This window comes from Felis catus, chromosome C1 (assembly GCF_018350175.1).
Source record: "Felis catus isolate Fca126 chromosome C1, F.catus_Fca126_mat1.0, whole genome shotgun sequence".
NCBI lineage: Eukaryota > Metazoa > Chordata > Mammalia > Carnivora > Felidae > Felis > Felis catus.
In genome coordinates this window covers 103,149,232-103,171,841 of record NC_058375.1, presented here as the reverse complement: position 1 = coordinate 103,171,841, position 22,610 = coordinate 103,149,232, and the positions used below count along the sequence as shown (strand labels likewise).

The 22,610-nt window shown below is 41.7% G+C and overlaps 1 protein-coding gene across 3 annotated transcripts in view; it reads left to right on the top strand.

The window, feature by feature from the left end:
• The first annotated feature begins 1,838 nt into the window (after positions 1-1,838).
• FMO5 (flavin containing dimethylaniline monoxygenase 5) overlaps positions 1,839-22,610 on the top strand; it is a 35,368-nt gene continuing 14,596 nt past the window's right edge. For 2 of the 3 annotated variants that reach the window (XM_045033396.1, XM_045033397.1), the window contains exons 1-5: positions 2,061-2,218; positions 2,467-2,639; positions 18,062-18,250; positions 19,761-19,923; positions 20,960-21,102. In XM_045033396.1, the coding sequence (XP_044889331.1) occupies positions 2,505-2,639; positions 18,062-18,250; positions 19,761-19,923; positions 20,960-21,102 (630 nt within the window). In that variant the 5' untranslated portion in view covers positions 2,061-2,218; positions 2,467-2,504. Of the gene's footprint in view, positions 1,981-2,060; positions 2,219-2,466; positions 2,640-18,061; positions 18,251-19,760; positions 19,924-20,959; positions 21,103-22,610 lie in introns of those variants that run through there. The other variant, XM_023259065.2, reaches the window with a different exon arrangement.

Sequence of the window (22,610 nt, the reverse complement as noted above, 5' to 3'; positions counted from 1 at the left end):
ACGTATTGTTACAGCCCGGTGAAGAAATCCTCTCATTCACAAACTGGCAGTTAGACCAAACAGAATTTGAGTCAAGGCTTAAAACATTTTATAAGTAATTTAAAAATAATACAAAACATATTTTCCAAATTTAAAAGTAATTGGGTGGCTCAGTTGGCTAAGCATCCAACTCTCGGTTTTGGCTCAGGTCATGATCTCACAGTTTCCTGAGTTTGAGGCCTGTGTGGGGCTCTGTGCTGACAGAGCAGAGTCTGCTTAGGATTCTCTCTTCTCCCTCTTTCTGCCCCTCCTCCGCTCATGCTGTCTCTGTCTCTAAATAAATAAACTAAAAAAATTGTTTTTAAATGTTTATTTATTTTTGAGAGAGAAAGAGCACAAGCAGGGGAGGAGCAGAGAAAGAGGGAGACACAGAATCTGAAGCAGGCTCCACGCTCTCAGCTGTCAGCACAGAGCCCAAGGCAGGGCTTGAACTCACAAACTATGAGATCATGACCTGAGCTGAAGGCAGATGCTTAACCACTTAACTAACTGAGCCATCCAGGTGCTCCTAAAAAAAAAAATGTTTTTGAGTAATTGACTTAATTATTTGTAATTGACTGCAAAACACTAAGGTAGTAAAGAACTAAAGTAATATTACATTTTAAAATATTGTTTTAAAAGTAATTCTTGCATTGTTCTGAAATTGTAAAAGTAAATCAATAAGGGAGAGATTAATATGCAGTTTGTAAAAGTATTCACTGTTTTCCTGAACCTAGGCATCTCTAGTACATTCAAAATTATCCAATTTGTGAGTAACTCGTTTGTAAATTAAACTGCGTGGTTTGCATCCTTGCCTTTCCACTTACTGGGAAGATGAGGGTGATGATATGCTTGCCTCATGGGGTTGCTGAGAAATTACATGGGTTCATTCCCATCAGGCTTTTTGAAACACACAAGGTGAGTCCTTGAGAAATGATAATTATTGGTCCATGGAGGATGCTTTTGGGGGAGGCCAGCAAGTCAAAACCCAGGGCTGACATTATTGACATCAAACCATCTTAAGCCAAGTTGACTGAGGGAGTAAGTAGAAGGTAAACAGATGGATGGCATCAGCCACTGCTTATCTCCAACAACCCCTCACATCTGTCAGAGCAGACTCCTGGGTTGGACAGGCGCTGATTCTGACTCGGTGTGTGAAATCCTACATCCCTTACGCTGGCCTCCTCTGCATGATTTTATATTTGAAAAAAATTGTTTTATTGTTTTTAATTTGTTTTTTTAATGTTTATTTTTGACAGACAGAGAGACAAAGCATGAGCAGGGGAGAGGTAGAGAGAGAGAGACAGACAGAATCCAAAGCAGCTCCAGGCTCCAAGCTGTCAGCACAGAGCTGGATGCGCGTGCAGGAGGGGCTAGAACTCACTGGCCCGATCTGTAAGATCATGACCTGACCCAAAGTCAGATTCTTGGCCACCCAGGCGCCCCTCAAGTTCTATTTTCAAAGTGGATATTTATGTTTTTAATCACATATGTAACTGTGTGAGAGAAACCACTTTTAAAAAGTTTTTCTATTTTATTGAAATTCTGTTTATGTTTGGACTTCTCTGCTAAACCATAAGCTCCTCTAAAGTGGAAACAATCCCTTTCTCACTGAACGCCAGCAGCAAGCTCAGTGCACAGGTATTGTAAGTAAATTTCTACCACCAGCGGGGAACTAAAGAGCCACTCTGTGAGGCGAGAGTGGGGTGGGAGGGGGAAGGAGGGTGCTGGGGTCTGTTTTAACAGATCTCCTGAAAGGCGTTCTCCACTCAAGCCTTTAGAGCGAGACTTGCTTTGGGGTTGTCGCTGGTTTCCCTTCACCAGGAGGAGTTTGTCACTTTAAGGCAGATACCAGGAAGTTAAAAGTGGATGTGGAAGGGCGGGGAGGGATAGAGACACAGGGCCACTCTGTCTCCAGGGAGGGTAGTTGCGTGTCTGAGCGGCCACAGCTGAAAAATAAAGGTAGTAGGATTTTTTTTCTGCCCAAAGCAGGGTTGGCCCACGTTATATTTTCGCTGCAGAAGGGAGTGGGTGCCGCTGAGTGGCTGGGCTTTGGCTGGAAGGAGGTGGAGAGGAATGGCTCCTCCCCATTGGCTGTTGCTGTTTGCACTCAGTTGCTTTATGTGTCTTTGATAACAGCTGAAGGGCAGAGTAGCCCCTGCATGACAGCTGAAAGATTGGCCAAGTGCTGCAAAAGACAGTGAGATGGGTTACCGCAGTGGGGCTCTCAGCTCTGGGTCTTGCAAACGCAGGGCTCCCATATCCCTTGCGCAGCCATTCCCTACAGCCAAAGGGAAGGCAGAATCTGGCTTCCCCCAAAGCACCTGTTGAGGCAGCATTTATTTGGATGCGGAGACCAAGGTCTCTCTTCCTCGAAATGTGTTAACTGATGTGTGCTTTCTGTCTTTTGTCCCTTTTTTTTTTTTTTTTTTTTTTTTTTTTGGACAGGTTACATTGATCCAGCCTGGTGAAGACATCTGGAGACCATGACCAAGAAAAGAATTGCTGTGATTGGAGGAGGTGCAAGCGGGCTCTCTTCTATCAAGTGCTGCCTGGAAGAAGGCTTGGAACCAGTCTGTTTTGAAAGGACTCATGACATCGGAGGACTCTGGAGGTTCCAGGTAAGTCTCCTGGTTCTTTAATACTTGTAAACCTCTCTGCCACTAAGGGCCCCACAGGAGTGTTAGTTTGCAACCTCAGGAGCTCCCCAGGTGTAATCTGAAACTTGAGCACACAGAAAGACCCAAAAAAGTGGCAGGCCACTCCAGGTTGGTAGGTGGCAGGTTTAAATAAGCAAGGGACCTTAAATATGAGGCTTGTCCTGGGCAGCAGTAATACACGTAGATCTCTGCACCCACCACATGTTAAAAATTCATATAGAGGCGTCAACTGGCTTCCATCAGTACCATGCACATGGTCTCAACACCACATCACTAGGAAGGCAAGCAGAATGCACATTCCAAGAAGTCTCTGAGGGTCCAATTCCTGGGTCAACCTGTGGTCACATCCTCTCGATGACCTCCTCCCAACATGCCACTTCTCCTGACCAGCTTTTATGGTGGGGGGGGGGGAGTGTCACACAACCCCCTCTTCCATAGTGTCCCCTAAGCAGTCAGCAAGGGGTTTCAGTATCACGGAGGTGGTTCATTTGGTGTCTGTCTGCACTGGGGGGGCAGATACCATAGCAACAGTGTGGTTACATGCAAAAGAAAACACAGATTAAGATAATGATTCTCAAAACAATTATTTTTCCACCAAGAGCTGCATGATTCCAACAACTGATTTATTAAGTTCCCTAGTTTGGGGGTGGCTCCTTCAGGGATTCACTTGTGTTCTCATGTGATTTAGTAAAGGCGATACATTAGCAGACTCATCAGGTATGAACACACAGCATACCTGTTTGGATAATGGCACGGGTGCCTCCTTTTGAGACAAAAATAATGCCTGAAGCCATTCTATTTTGGAGGGCAGTTCTTCTCACTAGAGATATTTCAGTATTCAGTAAGGACAAGTTTTGTTGGTTATCATTTAATATTTCCTGGATGAATTTAGTAAGGGCATCTATATGTGCTATAACATCCACCAAACCAATGGAGGAAACAAAGACAACAGCCACAGCCAAATAATCCATGTCAGTGAAAGACACGGTGTACCTACCTAGTCTTGAGAAGAGAGAAATTGGCAACTATTGTTACCATGGTGGTGGGGAGGGGGGCGATTCTCCCCTGTGCCAAGGGAAAACCCACGGTGCAGTGGTCCCACCACCCAGGTGGGAGCCATAGCCAAAGATTTGTGCCACACAACCACTGAGCCCCTTTGCGTGGCTCCCCAATAAATACCCGCGTGATGTGACCAGTCAGTGCCAAACCAGTCACTTTCCTTTAATATGACAGGATGATTACACAGTTCCCATGATGTCTATCTCATATTCCTGTTACAGCTGGGTTGGTTCTGTTTAGAATGACTTTTCTCTTCCTAATAAAGGGGTGCCCAGGTGTTCAAATGTCCATAAACTCATCCCAGATCTGGCTCAGTTGTAGTATTTCTAGAACGAATCCATTCAGCAGTTTAATAAATGTGTAGTTTAATTGATAGAAAAAGAAGACCCATGCCCAGTGTTATTGATCGTGTGTGCCATGGGCCAGGTTTCCAGATTAGTACTGGTAACATCAGATGAAATCAAGAGTGCTAGTCCTAGCTCATCCTTCTTAATGTACTGTGTTAGGGCCTTTTAGTCCCTTTCCTGGAAGGGCGATACCCACCGTGGCAAGCCTGAGGAGCTAGAGGGGGGCAGCTGCCCACATACCCATCGGTTGGATTGACTTCTTTGTTGGACATAGGAGTGGGCCCCCTGTAGAAAGGTATTTCCATCAGGTGCCCATCCTGCAACTGGACGCCAAAGGAGCAGCAGAGTCTAAGGTCAAACAGATGTTTAGTAGGAAATTGTACGGGGAGGTGTTTCCCTGCTACATGAATGCCAAGGCCTCAACTTTAGATGTTAGTGTGGCTACAGTTTTAGGACTTTGACCAAGTCATGTATACCATCCATGTTGGCCAGGGGAGGCGGCACTGTCAGGCGTGAGATGGATTGGGGTGGGTTATGCCAGAGCAAGACCCCCATCTTCTCCCCCTCTTTTAATGGTACCTGTTCCATTGCAGGTATAGTATGTTTCAACAACAGGTGAAGCTTATAGCAGAACAATGGGATCCCAGAGGAGACTGACTAGTTCCTCCTCACCCAGGAGTGCAAAATAACCACCAATCCCAGCAGAACTTCCCACTGCAAATTCCAGTAGATAATGCCTTTCCCAGGTGTGATGGGATTTGGTGTTTTCAGCAGCATAACTTGTTGATCCTTGGTATGAGCTGGGGCAACAGGTCTTACTGGTTGATCATGAAAATGTGTTAATGCCTGGAATCGTACCTTAGTCTACTTGGCCAAGGTGGTTTTACCTGTTAGTAATGTCATCTGCTCCTTTAATATTCCATTTTTCCTTTCTACCAACCCTGCTGCTTGGAAGCAGGAACCTCTTTTTACTGTCAAGACTCTTTTTTTAATGTTTATTTATTTTGAGAGGGAGAGAGAATCCCAAGCAGGCTCCATGCTGTCAGCACAGAGCCCGATGTGGGACTTGATCTCACAAACCATGAGCCAAAATCAAGAGTCAGATGCTTAACTGACTGAGCCACCCAGGCACTCCTCACTGTCATGACTTTGACCAGTCTTGCACATCATGACCCTTGAAATGGGACCCTCCCCCCCACCATCACATCTACTGATAAGGGTATCCATACATGATATTCAGTTTCTATAATCCCCTAATGGTGGCAGCCTGGTTTGCACAGTGCCAGGGGAAAGCTTGGACTAGGCCAGACGCCAGTGTCCACACAAACCAGGACATATGTACAACCTTCACACAGAGGGACAGAGATGATATAATCAATTTGCCAGTCCCATACTGGTTGAGAACGCTGGTGGGTGACTCAAGATTCCTTTGGTATTTACCTTTGGCATTGTTTAGAACACACAAAACATGAGTCACTGTAGTTCAAGGGCAATACGGGCTAAGGTATCAGCTTCCTGATTGCCAGGGGATGTCATACTTTATAAGCAGGGATGTAGAAGACAGCCTGTACCACAGCCCCTTGTAGGTAGACCCAAACGTCTTTTTACATATCTTGATCCCCACAAGGGCTTATTCATGATCATTCACCCCTCAGCTTCCCAATGTCCAAGCCATGGGTCTCATCCCTTTAAAACAATCCAATTGTCAGTGCAAAGGGTTAACAGAGGATTAACAGCTAGAACTTACGAGCGATTGATCGCCAGCCAAGCTGTTCTGAGTTCAGCCCACTGGCTTCTGAACTTTGTTCTTTGTTCCTGTTTCCATCCAGATGGTGTCATTATTGGGTTAAGTAGTAACTGCAGTCCTCACAGAGGGATTTCCTGGACTAGACCCATCTGTGTACCAGACATCAGCCAAAATTTCCCCACTACCTCCCCACAGGCCACAGGGACACAACAGGTATAGGGGCAGGGGCACTTGGAGGATCGATATACCCCACAGGTCCTAACTGTACCTGCATTTCTAGTAGGCTGCTGGACAGGGTGCTCCTCTGCTGCAAACAGGCATGCCACTCAATCACAGTGGGAGTTTGAGCCATAGCAGAGGTGGGTCAATGGAACGTATTTTCAACCCATCCCTTCATAGGTAGGGAAGCTCTTACCACAATGTGCTATTCCTTAGTGAGAGGCTTAACCTGAAGGGGACCTTGGTACGCTGATAGGAGCTGTTGCTCTATGGTGGTATGTCAGGTTGTTGCCTGCTTCCAGAGCTGACCCAAATTCTTAGGAGTACTCTCCCCTTCTCTTGTTTCTGCCAGTGTTCAGCTCATATATTCCGGAGTCACAGACCCATCTAATTCAAATGGCAGTCTTGCTTGAGTGATGCTCAGAACTAACCTGCCTTCTAGCATTTTGGCCTTTCAAAGACAGCTTACTGCTCTGATCCCCAGTTGGGGGGGGTGTCTTACTGTTCTTTACCAGGTGATATAAGGTAAGGGGACACTGTATCAGCTGGGGAATTAAAGTCCTCCAAAGCCCCTAAATCCCTACAAAGACTGGCATCTCGTTCACATTCTTAGGGGTTGGATAGGCTTGCACCTATCTGGGACAACAGAAGTCTTATACGACCAGACAACTCCCAAAAACTTTACAGTGATGTCTCGGCCTTGAATTTTTTGTGGGTTCACTGCCCATCCTCTCTCTCTCCAATAAAGCTTCCAGGGTGTCCTGCAGCAGAAGCAAGTCTTCCCATGTTAACATTGTATTATCAATGTAATGGGCCCATTTTAGTGATATGGAGAAGGAGACCAGGATGGGTCTCAGGCTCCCATCCGATGACATAGGGTAGGGCTGTGCAGGTAACCTTGGAGAAGCACTTGGAAGGCCCATTGTTGCCTTTTCCATGTAAACGCCAATTGGTCTTGTGACTCAGTGGTCAGGGGTATACTGAAAAAAGGCATTTGCTAAGTCCAGTGCAGCACAGTGCACTCCTAGGACTCTGGCCAAGGTATCTAAGATGGTGGCAACGTTGGGCACAGCTGTCTGGATGGGGACGCACTACCTTGTTCAATTCTAGGTAGTGTGTGGTCATTCACCATGAGCCATCTGACTCTTTCACTGGCAATGTTGGGCTGTTGAAAGCACTATGGTCACTTACTGCAGTTTTGGATTGCTTCTCCTAGTTCCTTGTGCCCCACAGGCAATTTATATTGTTTCACAGTTACCAGTCTGCAAGGATGACAGGCTTACTGGTTGCCAGTTGAGGCTTCCCCTCAGCACTTGTTTGATTTACCCAGAATTCAATGGAGATTTGCCCAAAGATAGGAGAAGGGGTGAGGAGCCTCCAACTGCCTAAGCCTAGCCTTTTAGTCAACCAGTGATCATCACCTCTTGATGACCTCCTCCAACAACAAGATATTTTATCTTTCATCAGGAAATATATGATGGGTTTAGCAATGATTAAACTTGGAAGAATTCAACCTGCTGACCTCTTCTCAGCTGCTACCACCTCAGGTGCAATTCAGGTTCTTCTTTCCCTATGCTGGCAGCAAAATAGGACACAGGTTTCTTTACTGATGTCTATGAAAATGCCCCAGAGATCATTTTCATTTAATGAGTTTTGCTGCTATCTGAAAGAGAGTAACAATCTTGCGGGTGGGCAGTGTGAGGGTGGAGTGTAAAAAAATAACAAATATTAGAAAATGTAAAGTGGTGGGGTGCCTGGGCGGCTCGGTTGGTGAAGGGTCATTCACATGATCCCACGGTTCTTGAGTTCAAGCCCTACATCAGGCTCTGTGCTGACAGCTCGGAGCCTGGAGCCTGCTTCAGATTCTGTGTCTCCCTCTCTCTCTCTGCCCCTCCGCTGCACTTCCTCTCCGTCTTTCTGTTTCATATAAATAAACATTTTTTAAAAAGAAAAGAAAAGAAAATGTAAAGTAGTTAGAAAATTTAGAGTGGTTGCTCCTGGTCTGCATTAATAAGTAAGTGATCTTGAAATACCTGCTTACAACTCCTTCCGGGGATCCCCTTTTCAGTCCTCTCTAACTATGATCCTTCCACTCCCCTCTCATCCCCTCTCCTTCTTTCAGTTCTGGTTCAATGTAAAAAACTTTTTTTATGTTTTTATAACTTATTTTTGAGAGAGAGAGACAGAGCATGAGTGGTGGGAGAGGCAGAGAGAGAGAGGGAGACAGAGTCCGAAGCAGGCTCTGAGCTGTCAGCACAGAGCCCGATGCTCGAATCACAGACTGCTAGGTCATGAGCCGAAGTCAGAAGCTTAACCGACTGAGCCATCCAGGTGCCCCAAGGATTTATTTATAAAGCATAAATATATTTGCTGTGTGCTCCAAGTCAGCACAGAGCCCAATACAGGGCTCAAACTCACGGCCTGTCTTAAGAGGGCAGAGGGTGCCTGCAACTGGAATTTCTTGTCCTTGCATATATTCAGTTTTAAAATTGAGTTATTAATATGTACATCCAGTCCTACAACTTGTTACTAAGTTTAGGTATCATCTACTTAAAAGATAGTTAAAATAATTATATGCCAAAGAATACCAACCCCCTTTACTGATCTTCAAAGTGGCATGCATTTGGGTTTGCTTTTCAAATCACTTTTTAGGGGCACCTGGGTGGCTCAGTTGGTTAAGCGTCTGACTTCAGCTCAGGTCATGATCTCATGGTTTGTGAGTTTGAGCCCTGCATTGGGTGGGCTCTGTGCCGACAGCTCAGAGCCTGGAGCCTGCCTCCCTCTGTCTCTGCCCCTTCCCTGCTCACACTCAGTCTCTGTCTCTCAAAGATAAACAAACATTAAAAAATAAAATAAAATCACTTTCTAAACCAATGAATGGCATTAAGGTGTCCAGATGTGTTTCAGATTTCATAAAAGAAGACAATGTTGACCAACTGCTTAAAAATGGCTTTATAGCATCTTGACTCTGTCTTGAGGAACAAACTCTATTTGACAATAGTCCTTATTCAGACCTAGAGTGAATACTCCTTGGCAGAACCCCCATGCCTTAGTTTTGGGCACAAGCTGAAAAGGCTGTTAATTAGTGTTTGGTAATTAGTAGAAAATCATACTTTTGAAATCCAGCCAGAACTTAGTATAGAGGTTAAAATCACAGCCTGGGTTCAAATCCTGTGTCTGTACCTACTAGCAGAAAAAAATCAAGAGTCAGCAGTTTAAATGTCTGAGGCACCCAGGTGCCCCTATTTATTATTATTATTATTATTATTATTATTATTATTATTATTCAGAGACCCTGGAGTGGGGCCCAAGCTTTTGGTGTCTTTGGTAAGCATCACAGCCAGGTTTGGCAATGACTGATCAGGCATGAAATCACTTCAGGACCCCATTCTACCTGATTATCAGGTTTCTGGCTTTTAATTCCAAAGTGGTTTAAACTTGTTCTCTGTTAAAAATTTAACTTGAGGGGCGACTAGATGGCTCAGTCAGTCAAGCGTCCAACTTTGGCTCAGGTCATGATCTCATGGATCATGAGTTCAAGTCCTGCATCGGGCTTTGCTTCCTTAAAAATAAATAAGCTATATGTCATCATAACTCTCTAACCTCTGTTAAGACAGACTACATCTGTGCCTATTATTATATTGTATGTAATATACTTACACATATACATACATGTACACACACACACACTATATTTCTAGAGCCAAGTGTAATGCCTGCCACATGTTAAGTGTCAAATATATTTATGCTTTATAAATAAATCCTTGGGGCACCTGGGTGGCTCAGTCGGTTAAGCTTCTGACTTCGGCTTATGACCTCGCAGTCTGTAATTCGAGCCCCGCATCAGGCTCTGTGCTTACAGCTCAGAGACTGGAGCCTGCTTCGGATTCTGTCTCCCTCTCTCTTCCCTGCTTGGCTCTGTCTCTCTCTCTCTCTCTCTCAAAAATAAATAAACATTAAGAAATTTTTTTTTTAATTCCTTGAGAAGCACAATGTCTTTTTTTTTTTTTTTTACTTATTTATTTATTTATTTTTGGGACAGAGAGAGACAGAGCATGAACGGGGGAGGGGCAGAGAGAGAGGGAGACACAGAATCGGAAACGCTCCAGGCTCTGAGCCATCAGCCCAGAGCCCGACGCGGGGCTCGAACTCACGGAGCGCGAGATCGTGACCTGGCTGAAGTCAGACGCTTAACCGACTGCACCACCCAGGCGCCCCAAGAAGCACAATGTCTTGATTGGCTGCTTAGAATGCTTGTGGAGGGACACCTGGGTGGTGAACTGATTTCAGTTCAGGTTGTGATCTCACCATTTGTGGGTTCGAGCCCCGTGTCAGGCGTCAGGCTCTGCGCTTGATAGCATGGAGCTGATTGGGATTTTCCGTGTCTCCCTCTGTCTCTGCTCCCACCCCACTCACGAGCGTGCAGGCTCTCTCTCTCTCTCTCTCTCTCTCTCTCTCAAAATAAATAAACATTTAAAAAAAAAGAATGCTTATGGAAATAGAGACTTTCATTCTCATATATTCCACAGTTATACAGTTGTGGGTCCTGAGGTATTATAAACATCCATTAATTTGGAAATAAACATCTCTTACATGCCAATGTTGTTTTGTCAAGAATTTCCTCTGAGATCTGTTTCTACCACCCCCTTATTATTTGGAGTCCTGCTTCCTCGCCCCCACAACCTTTCTGTGATTCACTGGGGGTTTCACACATAGGATCATCCCAAGCACTTTGGAATTCTACCATTGCTGCCACGTGTCCAGTAAGACATCGGGCACTCAGGACTGCCATTTTCTTTTTCTTGTGATAGGTCTTAGAGATTCAGCATACATGTTTTTCTTCTCAGACACTGTCACTTGCACTCTCCCATCTCTTTTCCTATGTCTCCATTCCACTTGCAAAACAGGAGTAGGATTCAGTCTCCACTTGCCTTCTTCTTGTTATTGCTGAATACTTTGCAGTAATAATTACTTACAAGTTCTCAAGACATTAATTTCAGTCATTTCTTGGTCTCCTCATTAACATTAGGTCAGACTGATAGTGGAAAGTAGGTGCTAATGGGAAATGTATCTTTTTGATTCTTCACACTTTAATATTACTTTAGGAGTGAAATAGCTTTAAAATGATAAACTCCTTATGAATGCTGAGGATTTAATACGTATTTAATGCTGGAAAATACTTTTTTAAGAGTCTTTAGGGGCGCCTGGGTGGCTCAGTTGGTTAAGCGTCCGACTTCAGCTCAGGTCACAATCTCACCGTCCGCAAGTTCGAGCCCCGCGTCGGGCTCTGGGCTGATGGCTCAGAGCCTGAATCCTGCTTCTGATTCTGTGTCTCCCTCTCTCTCTGCCCCTCCCCCATTCATGCTCTGTCTCTCTCTGTCTCAAAAATAAATAAACGTTAAAAAAAATTAAAAAAAAAAAGAGTCTTTAGTCAATCTGAGTTTTCTAAATCCTTAAAGCATACCAAAGCTGTGCTTTTCGAACTTTAATGTGCATATGAATCACTGGAGATTTTGCCAAAATGCATTCTGATTCATTAATCTGGAGTGCTGCCAAAATTCTGCATTTCTTTCTTAAATTTTTTCTTCCAAAATTTTATTTAGATTCAAGTTAGTTGTGTACATATAGTGTAGTACTGGTTCCAGGGGTAGAATTTAGTGACTCATCACTTACATATAACACCCAGTGCTCATCACAAGTGCCCTCCTTAATGCCCATCACCCATTTAGCCCATCCCCCCACCCACCTCCCCTCCAGCTACTGTCACTTTGTTCTCCATAATTAAGAATCTCTTAGGGTTTGCTTCCCTCTCTGTTTTTATATCTTATTTCATTTTTCCTTCCCTTCCCCTTTTAAGAAACAAATGTTCGTCATTTGTTTCTTAAATTCCATATGTGAGTGAAATAATATGATATTTGTCTTTCTGTGACCAATTTTGCTTAGCATAATACCCTCTAGCTCCATCCATGTCATTGCAAATGGCAAGATTTCATTCTTTTTGATGGCCGAGTAATATTCCATTGTACATATATACCACATCTTTATCCATTCATCAGTCAATGAATCAGTTTGGGTTCTTTCCATACTTGGGCTATCGCTGATAGTGCTGCTATAAACATTAGGGTGCATGTGCTCCTTCAAAGATTCTGCATATCTGATAAGCCCCTAGGTTATATAGATGCTGCTAATCTGAGAACTACATTTCCAGTTGTAAAGCTCTAAACAGCATATGTAGGGGTGCGTGACTGGCTCAGTCAGTAGAGCATGTGATTCTTGATCTCAGGGTTGTAAGTTTGAGCCCCAGGTTGGGTGTAGAGATTACTTAAAAATAGTATCTTAAAAAACAGAGTATATATATATGTAATATAAAGAAAGATACCATGTGTATACAATATAATGTAAAATGTGGTGTATTGATAAATGTTAATTTAAAATATAAAAACATTATTTATTTTTAATTAAAAAATTTTTTTTAATGTTTATTTATTTTTGAGAAAGAGTGAGACACAGCGTGAGCAGGGGAGGGCCAGAGAGACAGCGAGACACAGAATCTGAAGCAGACTCCAGGCTCTGAGCTGTCAGTGCAGAGCCCAACGTGGGGCTCAAACCACGAACCGTGAGATCATGACCTGAGCTGAAGTTAGACGCTCAACTGACTGGGCCACCCAGGCTCCCCTATTTATTTTTGAGAGGGAGAGAGCGAGAGCACAAGCAGGGGAAGGGCAGAGAGAGAGGGAGGTAGAGAGAATCCCAAGCAGGTTCCACACTGTTAGTGAACAGCCTTATGAAGGGCTCAATCCCATGAACTGTGAGATCATGACACTAGCCAAAATCAAGAGTCGGGTGTTTAACTGACTGAGCCACCCAGGCATACCTAAAATATAAAGTTAAGTAATAAATACCCTTATATGAGTAGCTTTTAAAAAATTCTTAGGGGCACCTGGGTGGCTCAGTTAAGCCCATGACATCGGCTCAGGTCACGAATTCACAGTTCATGAGTTCAAGCCCTGTATCAGGCTCTGTGCTGACAGCTCAGAGCCTGAAGGCTGCTTCAGATTCTGTGTCTCCCTCTCTCTCTGCCCCTACCTTGCTTGCGCTCTCTCTCTCTCGCAAAAATAAATATTAAAAAATAAATAAATAAATAATTCTTAAATTTATTAACTCTCTTCCCACCAAAAAAAAAAAAAAAAAAAAAAAAAAGACGAATGAATACAGAAGCACTTCAAAGAGGGTATAGAGCAGTGGTGCTCAGCAGTGGCTGTACTGTGAAGAGTTACCTGGGAAACTTTAACAAATACTGATGTCAGTGCATCCAGAGATTCTTCTTTTATTGGTCTGTGGTCTCAATAAAGGTCTCCATTACTTATTTCTCATTGCAATTGATGTGGAGACCTTTTCCCTATAGTTTTTACCCCAGCTTTCTCAGGTGATAAATGAGGATGACATTGTACCTTTTTTTAAATGTTTATTTATTTATTTTGAAAGACAGAGAGAGACAGTGCATGCACATGGGTTCCCATGAGCAGGGCAGGCACACAGAGAGAGGGAGAGAGGGAATCTCAAGCAGGCTCCACACTGTCAGCACAGAGCTCTACACGAGGCTTCAACTCACAAACCATGAGAGCATGACCTGAGCTGAAGTCGGACGCTTAACCCACTGAGCCACCTAGGCACCCTATCAGGCTTCCCTTGTTTTAATGACCTTGACAGTTTTGAGGATTATTAGTTATTTTATAGAATGTCCCTCAGTCAGGATTTGCCTGATGTTTTTGTCACCGTTAGACTGCGGCTATGGATTTGGGGGAAGAAGACCATAAAGGTAAAGTAACAGTCTCATCGTATCACATCAGTAGTATGTACTCTCAATATGACTTACCACTATTGATGTTAACCTTGATGACCTTGTGTTTGTCAGATTTTGCCACTGTAAAGTCCCTCGTCTTTTTTTCTCCCTTGCCATACTATACACTCCTTCCCATACTCTACTCTTTGAAAGAAAGTCACTATGCACAGTATACACTTAAGGACAAAGTTGGCTTTTCTAGGCCTTTTGTCTTTCAATATAAACTTTAGTATCAAGTTGTCACTGTCTACAAAATAGCTTGCTGGGATGTTGGTTGGGATTGCACTGAACCTATAGATCACCTTGAGAAGAACTGATATCTTAACAATGTTGAGTCCTTCAATCTACAAGCACCGAAGATCTTTCTACTTATTTAGAACTTTGATTTTTTTCATCTGTGTTTTATAGTTTCTGCATATAAGTCTTACACATATTTTATTAGATTCATGACTAAGTATTTAATTTTGTGGGTCCAATTGTAAATAGTATTTTTTTTGTAAATTTAAATCCAATCACTCATTTCTGGCGTATAGGAAAGTAATTGGCTTTGTATATTAACCTTATATCCTCCAACCCTGCTATACTTGCTTATTAGTTCCAGGTTGTTGTGGTTTTTTTCTGTTTTTTTAATCCATTGGGATTTTCTACATAAACAGTGATGTCACCTATGGATAAAAATAGTTTTATTTCTTCATCCCAATCTGTATACTTTTATTTCCTTTCCTTTTTTTTTTTTTTGCTTTAATGCCACTTTATTTATTTTTGTTTATTTATTATGTTTTTATTTATATTCCAGTTAGTTAACATACAGTGTAATATTACTTTCAGGTAAACAATATAGTGATTCAACACGTCCATAAAACACCCATTGCTCATCATGACAAGTACACTCCTTAATCCCCATCACCTATTTAACCCATCACCCTACCCACCTTTTCTCTGGTAACCATCAGTTTGTTCTCTGTAGTTAAGAATCTGCTTCTTGGTTTACCTCTCTTTTTTTCCCCTTTGCTTGTTTGTTTTGTTTCTTAAATTCCACATATGAGTTAAATCATATGGCATTTGTCTTTCTCTGACTTCTTTGATTATGTCATTATGACTTAGCATAATACTCTCTATCTCCATCCATATTGTTGCAAATGGCAAGATTTCATTCTTTTTATGGTTATTATTCCAATGTGTGTGTGTGTGTGTGTGTGTGTGTGTGTGTGTGTGTGTGTGTACACATACATACATACCATACTTTCTTTATCCATTCATCAGTCTATGAACACTTGGGCTATTTCCATAGTTTGGCTACTGTAGATAACATTCCTGTAAACATTGGGGTGCATGTATCCCTTTGAATTAGTATTTTTGTATTCTTTGGATAAGTACCCAGTAGTGCAATTGCTGTATCATAGGATAGTTCTATTTAACTATTATTGGAACTTTATTGGAACCTCCATACTATTTTCCCCAAATAGCTAAAGCAATCTTGAAAAAGAAAAGCAAAAATGGAGGCATCACAATTCCAGACTTCAAGTTATATTGAATATAATATATATATATATATAATATATATATATATATATTATATATATATAGTGATCCAAATAGTATGGTACTGCTACAAAAACAGACATATGGATCAATAGAACAAAATAGAAAAACCAGAAAGGAACCCACAACTATATGGTCAATTAATGTTTGACAAAGCAGGAAAGAATATCCAACAGGAAAAAGTCTCTTCAAAAATGGTGCTGGGAAAACTGGGCAGCAACGTGCAAAAGAATTAAAATGGACCACTTTCTTATACCACACAGACAAATAAATTCAAGGGGTGCCTGGGTGGCTCAGTCAGTTGAGCGCCCGACTTCAGCTCAGGTCATGATCTCACAGTTCGTGAGTTCGAGCCTTGCGTCAGGCCCTGTGCTGACAGCTCGGAGCCTGGAGCCTGCTTCGGATTCTGTGTCTCCCTCTCTCTCTGCCCCTCCCCGGCTCATGCTCTGTCTCTCTCACTCTAAAAAATGAATAAATGTTTAAAAAAATTTTTTTAAAGAAAAAAATTCAAAATGAATTAAAGACCTAAATGTGAGACATAAAACCATAAAAATCCTAGAGGAGAACATGAGCAGTAACCTCTTTGACATCAGCCATAGAAACTTCTTTCTAGATATGTCTTCTAAGGCAAGGGAAACAAAAGCAAAAATAAACTCTGGGGACCTCATGAAAATAAAAAGCTTCTGCACAGCAAAGGAAACAATCAAGAAAACTAAAAGGCAACCTTCAGAATGGAAGAAGATATCTGCAGATGACATATCTGATAAAGGGCTAGTATCCAAAATATATAAAGAACTTATAAAATTCAACATCCAAAAAACAATCCAATTTCAAAATGGACAAAAGACATGAATAGACATTTTCCAAGGAAGACATACAGATAGCCAACAGACACATGAAAAGATGCTCAACATCACTTATAATCAGAGAAACACAAATGAAGACTACACGAGATATCACGTCACACTTGTCAGAATGGCTAAAATCAACAACACAAGAAACAACAGGTGCTGGTGAAGATGTGGACAAAGGGGAACCTTCTTGCATTGTTAGTGGGAATGCAATCTGGTACAGCCACTATTTCCTTTTCCTGTCTTATTGCACCAACTAGGATTTCTAGTATAGTGTTGAACATGAGTGGTGAGAGAGGACATCTTTGCCTTGTTCCCAATTGTAGGGGGAAATTGTCCATTTTCTCACTATTAAGTTATGAAGTTAGCTGTAGGTGTTTTGTCAGTTGTTTTTATCAAATTGAAGAAATTTTCTCTTTTCTTAGTTTGCTGAAGGCTTTTTTTTTTTTTTAAAGTCATGTACAGGTGTTATATAAACAACATTTCACAAAAACAGAAGAAAAAAATACTACCTCCTTCGTAAATCAACTTGTTTTCCCTATTTTCAGGCTATACTGACTTAAAAATAAATGAAATAGGGGCACTGGGGGGCTCAGTCATTTGAGTGTCTGACTTCAGCTCAGGTCATGAGCTCGCGGTCAGTGAGTTAGAGCCCTGCGTCGTGCTGGGCAGCACAGCCCTGTCTGTGCTGATAGCAGAGCCTGGAGCCTGGTTCCGATTCTGTGTCTCCCTCTCTCTCTGCCCCTCCCCTGCTTGTGCTGTCTCTGTATCAAAAATTAATAAACATTAAAAAAATTAAAAATAAATAAGTGAAATATATTCAGAGAGAACTACCTAACAGGAGAGAACTTATACAATGTATAATTATATAAATGTGGGTAGACATAGGTATACAATTGCCCTATGCATACATAGTTTTATGCATTTGGTGGTGAGAATGTGAATTTAATTTTGTAATGTTACCTTTTTAACTAAAAATTGTATCATAGGCCATTTTCAGTGTTCCTACATAGATTTGAAAATTATAGTTTAGGGGCATCTGGGTGGCTCTGTTGGTTAAGTGTGCGACTTCAACTCAGGTCATGATCTCATGGCTCATGGGTCCAAGCCCCATGTCAGGCTCTGTGCTGACAGCTTAGAGCCTGGAACCTGCTTCAGGTTCTGTCTCCATCTCTCTCTGCTCCTCCCCTGCTCACATTCTTTCTCTTTCTCTCTCTCTGTCTCTCTCTCTCAAATATAAATAAACATTAAAAAAATTTTTTTAAGAAAATTATAGTTTAGATGTCTCCAAATTCGTTTTCTGCTATGGTCTCTTCACTCACATATTTAGAACTTCAGCTAGGATAAATGGAATTTCCAAGGGCTAGCTGCATATCTCTGTTTCCCAAACATTCTCTTCATGTGGCTGACCTGGGCTTACTCACAAAATGGTGGCTTAAGGTAGTTGGACTTCTTACATAACTGCTGACTCCTGCCAGATCAAGCTTTCTAAGAGACAGAGGGCAAAAGCTGCAAGACTCCTTAGGACTGTCTTGGAAGCTATTGGGTATCATTCCAACTTCATGCTGTTGGTCAAAGGCAAGTAATAGAGACCACTCAGATTCAAGGGGAAGAGACTACCCAAGGGCACAAATACCTGGAGATGTGAAGGGATGTATGTGTCTGTACAACTTTTTCATTGGCATTTCTTTCAGAAAACTTTTTCAAATGTTTAGTGACTGTTTATAAACCATTAAGTTAATTCTCAAGTTGCTATGAATGCTTATTTACTGTAGGAAAATCCTGAAGAAGGAAGGGCCAGCATTTACAAATCAGTGATCATCAACACTTCTAAGGAGATGATGTGCTTCAGTGACTATCCCATCCCAGATGATTATCCTAACTTCATGCACAACTCCCAGGTCCTGGAGTATTTCAGGATGTATGCCAAAGAATTTGATCTTCTAAAATATATTCGATTGAAGGTAGGAAATTTTGTGAGTGTCTTTGTGTTTCAAGTTGTCAAATAAATGAATAATGTGGTTTCATTTACCAGTGTTTACAAGTAAAGACTGGCTTAATATGCCCATATATCTATCCTATCCAGACAACAACTCTATTCTTATGTCTTCTCTGTGCCTGAAATATATCCATGGAAAGGTCCTTTTTCTGTATATTTTGGGCTTCAGATCTTGGAAGCCACCTGCCAGAATGGTTCCATTCCTTCATTTTATACTATTTAATTGCAATAAAACAAATGAGGGGAAATGTTTTCCCAGTTAGAGAGGGGAACTGACAGATATGGGAACTTAAAACCTTCTCAGTCCGCCACAACTTACCTGCTACTGCTTAGCCTTTTATACTTTCTGAAGTACTTGCCAATGCATTAGTTTTATGTGATCACAACAACCCAGTGAAGCAGTTATCGGGAACTAATTGAGGAAGCCAAGAAGTTAACTCTGGTGTAGAAGAAAGAACACTGAAATGGGGAATGAAAATTTGAGTCCTAGTCTTTGCTCTACCACTAATCAACTTGTGACCTCAGGCAAGTAAGTTCCTAAACTTTGATGTCTCTTGTTTGTAAAAATTTTCTTGTTTGTAAAACAAGATGGTTGTACTAGATCACTCCAATGGTTCCTTACTGTTAAGTCTTCCATGATTTTTCTGTCACCTTTAACCATGGCCATAAAAAACAAAACAACAACAACAACAACAACAACACAGATATTTCTGACAACTGGCATAAAGCCTAAATCTTCTACCTTTTTGTTTCCCCCCTGTGATGAGAACTATTTGGATCTACTCTCTCAACAACTTTTTTTTTTAATTTTTTTTTTTTAGTGTTTTATTTATTTTTGAGACAGAGAGAGACTGAGCATGAGCAGGGGAGGGGCAGAGACAGAGGGAGACACAGAATCTGAAGCAGGCTCCAGGCTCTGAGCTGTCAGCACAGAGCCTGACTCAGGGCTCGAACTCACGAACCGCAAGATCATGACCTGCACAGAAATCAGACACTTAACTGACTGAGCCACCCAGGTGCCCCAGAGCTACCCAGGCACCCCTCAACAACTTTCAAATAGGACTTGTCTGGAGGTCAGGGGAGGAATAGGCACTTAATGCATGGGGTGTCTCAGAAGCACTGGAGAAGCCGAAGTTCTATTCGAGTGTCGCATGACATCTCAGGTACTGGTCTAAGAGAACTAGTAATTTGCACTTTTCTAGAAGCAGGGGAGAGTGCGGCATTATCCTGCCATTTTATTTAGCCTGCCTCACGGGAGTTTTCTCACTCTGACCCCAGCCCCAAACAAAAAAGTTCTTATTTGTGAAATATGAAAATTAAATATTCCTGCATTAGCTCTATTATGTGATATCATACTTGTGATATCATATGTGATATCATATGTGTTAATACCCTGCAAAGAGAGACATGTCAGGGAAGATGTCCACTGTACAGGCTATGGTTACAGTCTCCCGTAGCTATCACTTTTCTTTCAGACCACTGTGTGCAGTGTGAAGAAGCAGCCTGATTTCTCCACTTCAGGCCAATGGGAGGTAGTTACAGAATCTGAAGGGGAAAAGGAGGTAAATGTCTTTGATGGAGTCATGGTTTGCACCGGCCATCACACCAATGCTCACTTACCCTTGGAAAGCTTCCCTGGTGAGTAGTCTACAAGGAGGGAAGCCTGTGTGCCATGCCCGTGATTGATCTCTGAGGAATGGGAAAATGGTGGTCTAAGTGATTCCTACCTTGGGATGAAAAAAGGGCTTATAATAATTCTACATGTTCCCCTGAAAGATGTTGGGGTGACTTTGATTATTGCCATTTGGGAGGCAGAAATAACATTATTTTCGGGGACTAGAGAAAAATTAGAAGGCTCTATCTTTGGTTTCACAACAACCTTAGTTTTTCTAAGGATCAACAGAAAGAACATGAACTTGAAGGTTGAAGGATTTTTCAGCAATTGAGGAAACAAATGAATATTGAGTTTCTAAGGAAGAAATTAAAACTTCAAGAAAGAAGTTAATTATAGTCTTTGACCTGGATTTTCATTTTGAAAAAAACAAAGCACTCTATTTATTATATTCTAGAGTATATGAAGACATATAAACTCCAATTGAAATGGAAGTATTTAATTTAATTTTAAGTTTATTTCTTTTGAGACAGAAAGAGAGAGAATGCACACGAGCATGTGTGTGTGCACACAGGAACAGGGGAGAGGCAGAGGGAGAGGGAGAGAGAGAACCCCAAGCAGGTTCCTCACCCTCAGCATGGAGCAGCCTGACTCAGGGCTTGATCTGCAAACCGTGAGATCATGACCTGAGGGAAATCAAGTCAGTTGGCTTAACCAACTGAGCCACACAGGCACCCCAAAAGTAGGTATTTAAAGAGGATGAAAAGACAAAAGATAATGGAGATTTTCTGAAGGAGTTTGGATTTGGGAGTCCACAAGTCCAAAATATAAACAGATCCTGAGTTAAGCCGACTATTCATGATAAGGAAATCACAAGATTCTGCTCTGAGACTGTGAGAAAAGAAAATAGGCAAATATATTCAGAAGGCAAGAGTGCAGCTGTGTAAAGGGAGACTATATGGAAATGTGTGCTTAAACTCTACACACTGCTAACAGAATGAATGATTTGACAAATGATAGCAGATAAACCTCATCGGATAATTCTTTTCCCTTCCCTTGCAGGAATTGAGAAGTTCAAAGGACAGTACTTCCACAGCCGGGACTATAAGAATCCAGAGAGTTTCACTGGAAAGAGAGTCATTGTAATTGGCATTGGAAATTCTGGAGGGGATCTGGCTGTGGAAATTTCCCACACAGCCAAGCAGGTTTGAATCAGTAAATTACTTCGCTTCACCAAAGAAGCTGTATGTGGACCCAACATAGAGTATAAATACCTCTTCATATAGCCCATATAGCAGCAAACACAGGGCTTGGCTCTGTGACCTCAGTTGGCAACATTATGTTGATGATATGAGGGAGCCAACATTCCCTGTTAGATTCCCATCATTCAGTTGACCTCACACTAAAGAATCCCAGTGATCCCAATCAGCTGTCTCTTCTGAATGTGCTTCTGACTTTAAAGACCATGCAGTTCCTTGGGGAGTTTGGTCGAATGCAGCCTTCAGAGTGTGGCTCTTGTTTAGGACAGCAGAAGTGCCACAGTCTTACGTGAAGGAAAGCACACTGGTTTAGCTGAAGGCTTTGTGCTCATAGGATGGTGGGGGAATTTTCCTCTTCTCTCCCCAAATGGAAAAAAAGAAGCAGTCTAATCTTTCCGAAGATAACGTGGATATCAGTATGGAAAGCATCCACACTGCGGTACATGCAAGTTCGCCTCAGCCTCTGCATACAGTTCAGTAATAGAAGGACATTCACCCTAAAGCAATTTCTATGTCCTAGAGGTCTTTTTTGTTTTTTATCATAGATTTTGAACTAGGAAGAGAGTGCCTTCATTGTAAATTCCTAGAAAAAGATGTGTCGTTGTTACATTTTGTTATTCGTGTCTTTATTGAATCATAACTTTATTGGCAATAGGGGAATGTCTGGTTGTTTTCTAGTAACTTTAATTAAGCAGTGTTTCTCCATAAATATGTTTTAAATTACTATTTTTCAATAGAAGTTTAATGCTGCAACTTTGTTAAATGACCTTTACTCAGAAACTCCATTCAATAACACTTCTCAGTATTATCCCCATCCATCACCACAAAAGTAATTTCATATGTTATTCCATGCATCAATTCAACAAGCTTTATCAGGAAATTGGTATTTAAAAAAGGGTAAAAATGTGTGTAGGTGTAATGATGAAAGATTGTGCAAGGTATATGGTAGGGATCCAAACATGTTGAATGGTCAGTTATAAGGGCGCTGAGACTTCCATGCACTGAGGAACTGTAGATTGCCAAAGAACAAAGCATCTAGAGCAGGTGGAGATAAGGTGGCTGTGTCTGAGAATGGCCGGGACAATGCACAGCAAAACCATGTCTGCGTGGCAGGGGCAGTGCCGACATCCCACAAAGCAAGCCAAAGACACTCACTTGCCAGGTTCTAACTTTTTGCTTTATGTATTAAATTGTATTTATTAGAATTTGTTTGTAAATCAAAAAATTTAAGTGGATCTGTAAGTTTCAGTATATCAAGGAAGTTTTGGTATAATAATTCTTGTGGTATAATGCTTTTGTGAAGAGAACATATCTGTTTCTCACATATCTGTTTCTCACATATCTGTCCTCACATTTTTTCTTATAAATCCATTTTTTCTTATAAATATGGTGTTAAAACAAGGTATAGATAGAAAACTGAAATAAGAAGTATGATGATAACCATTAAGCATTTA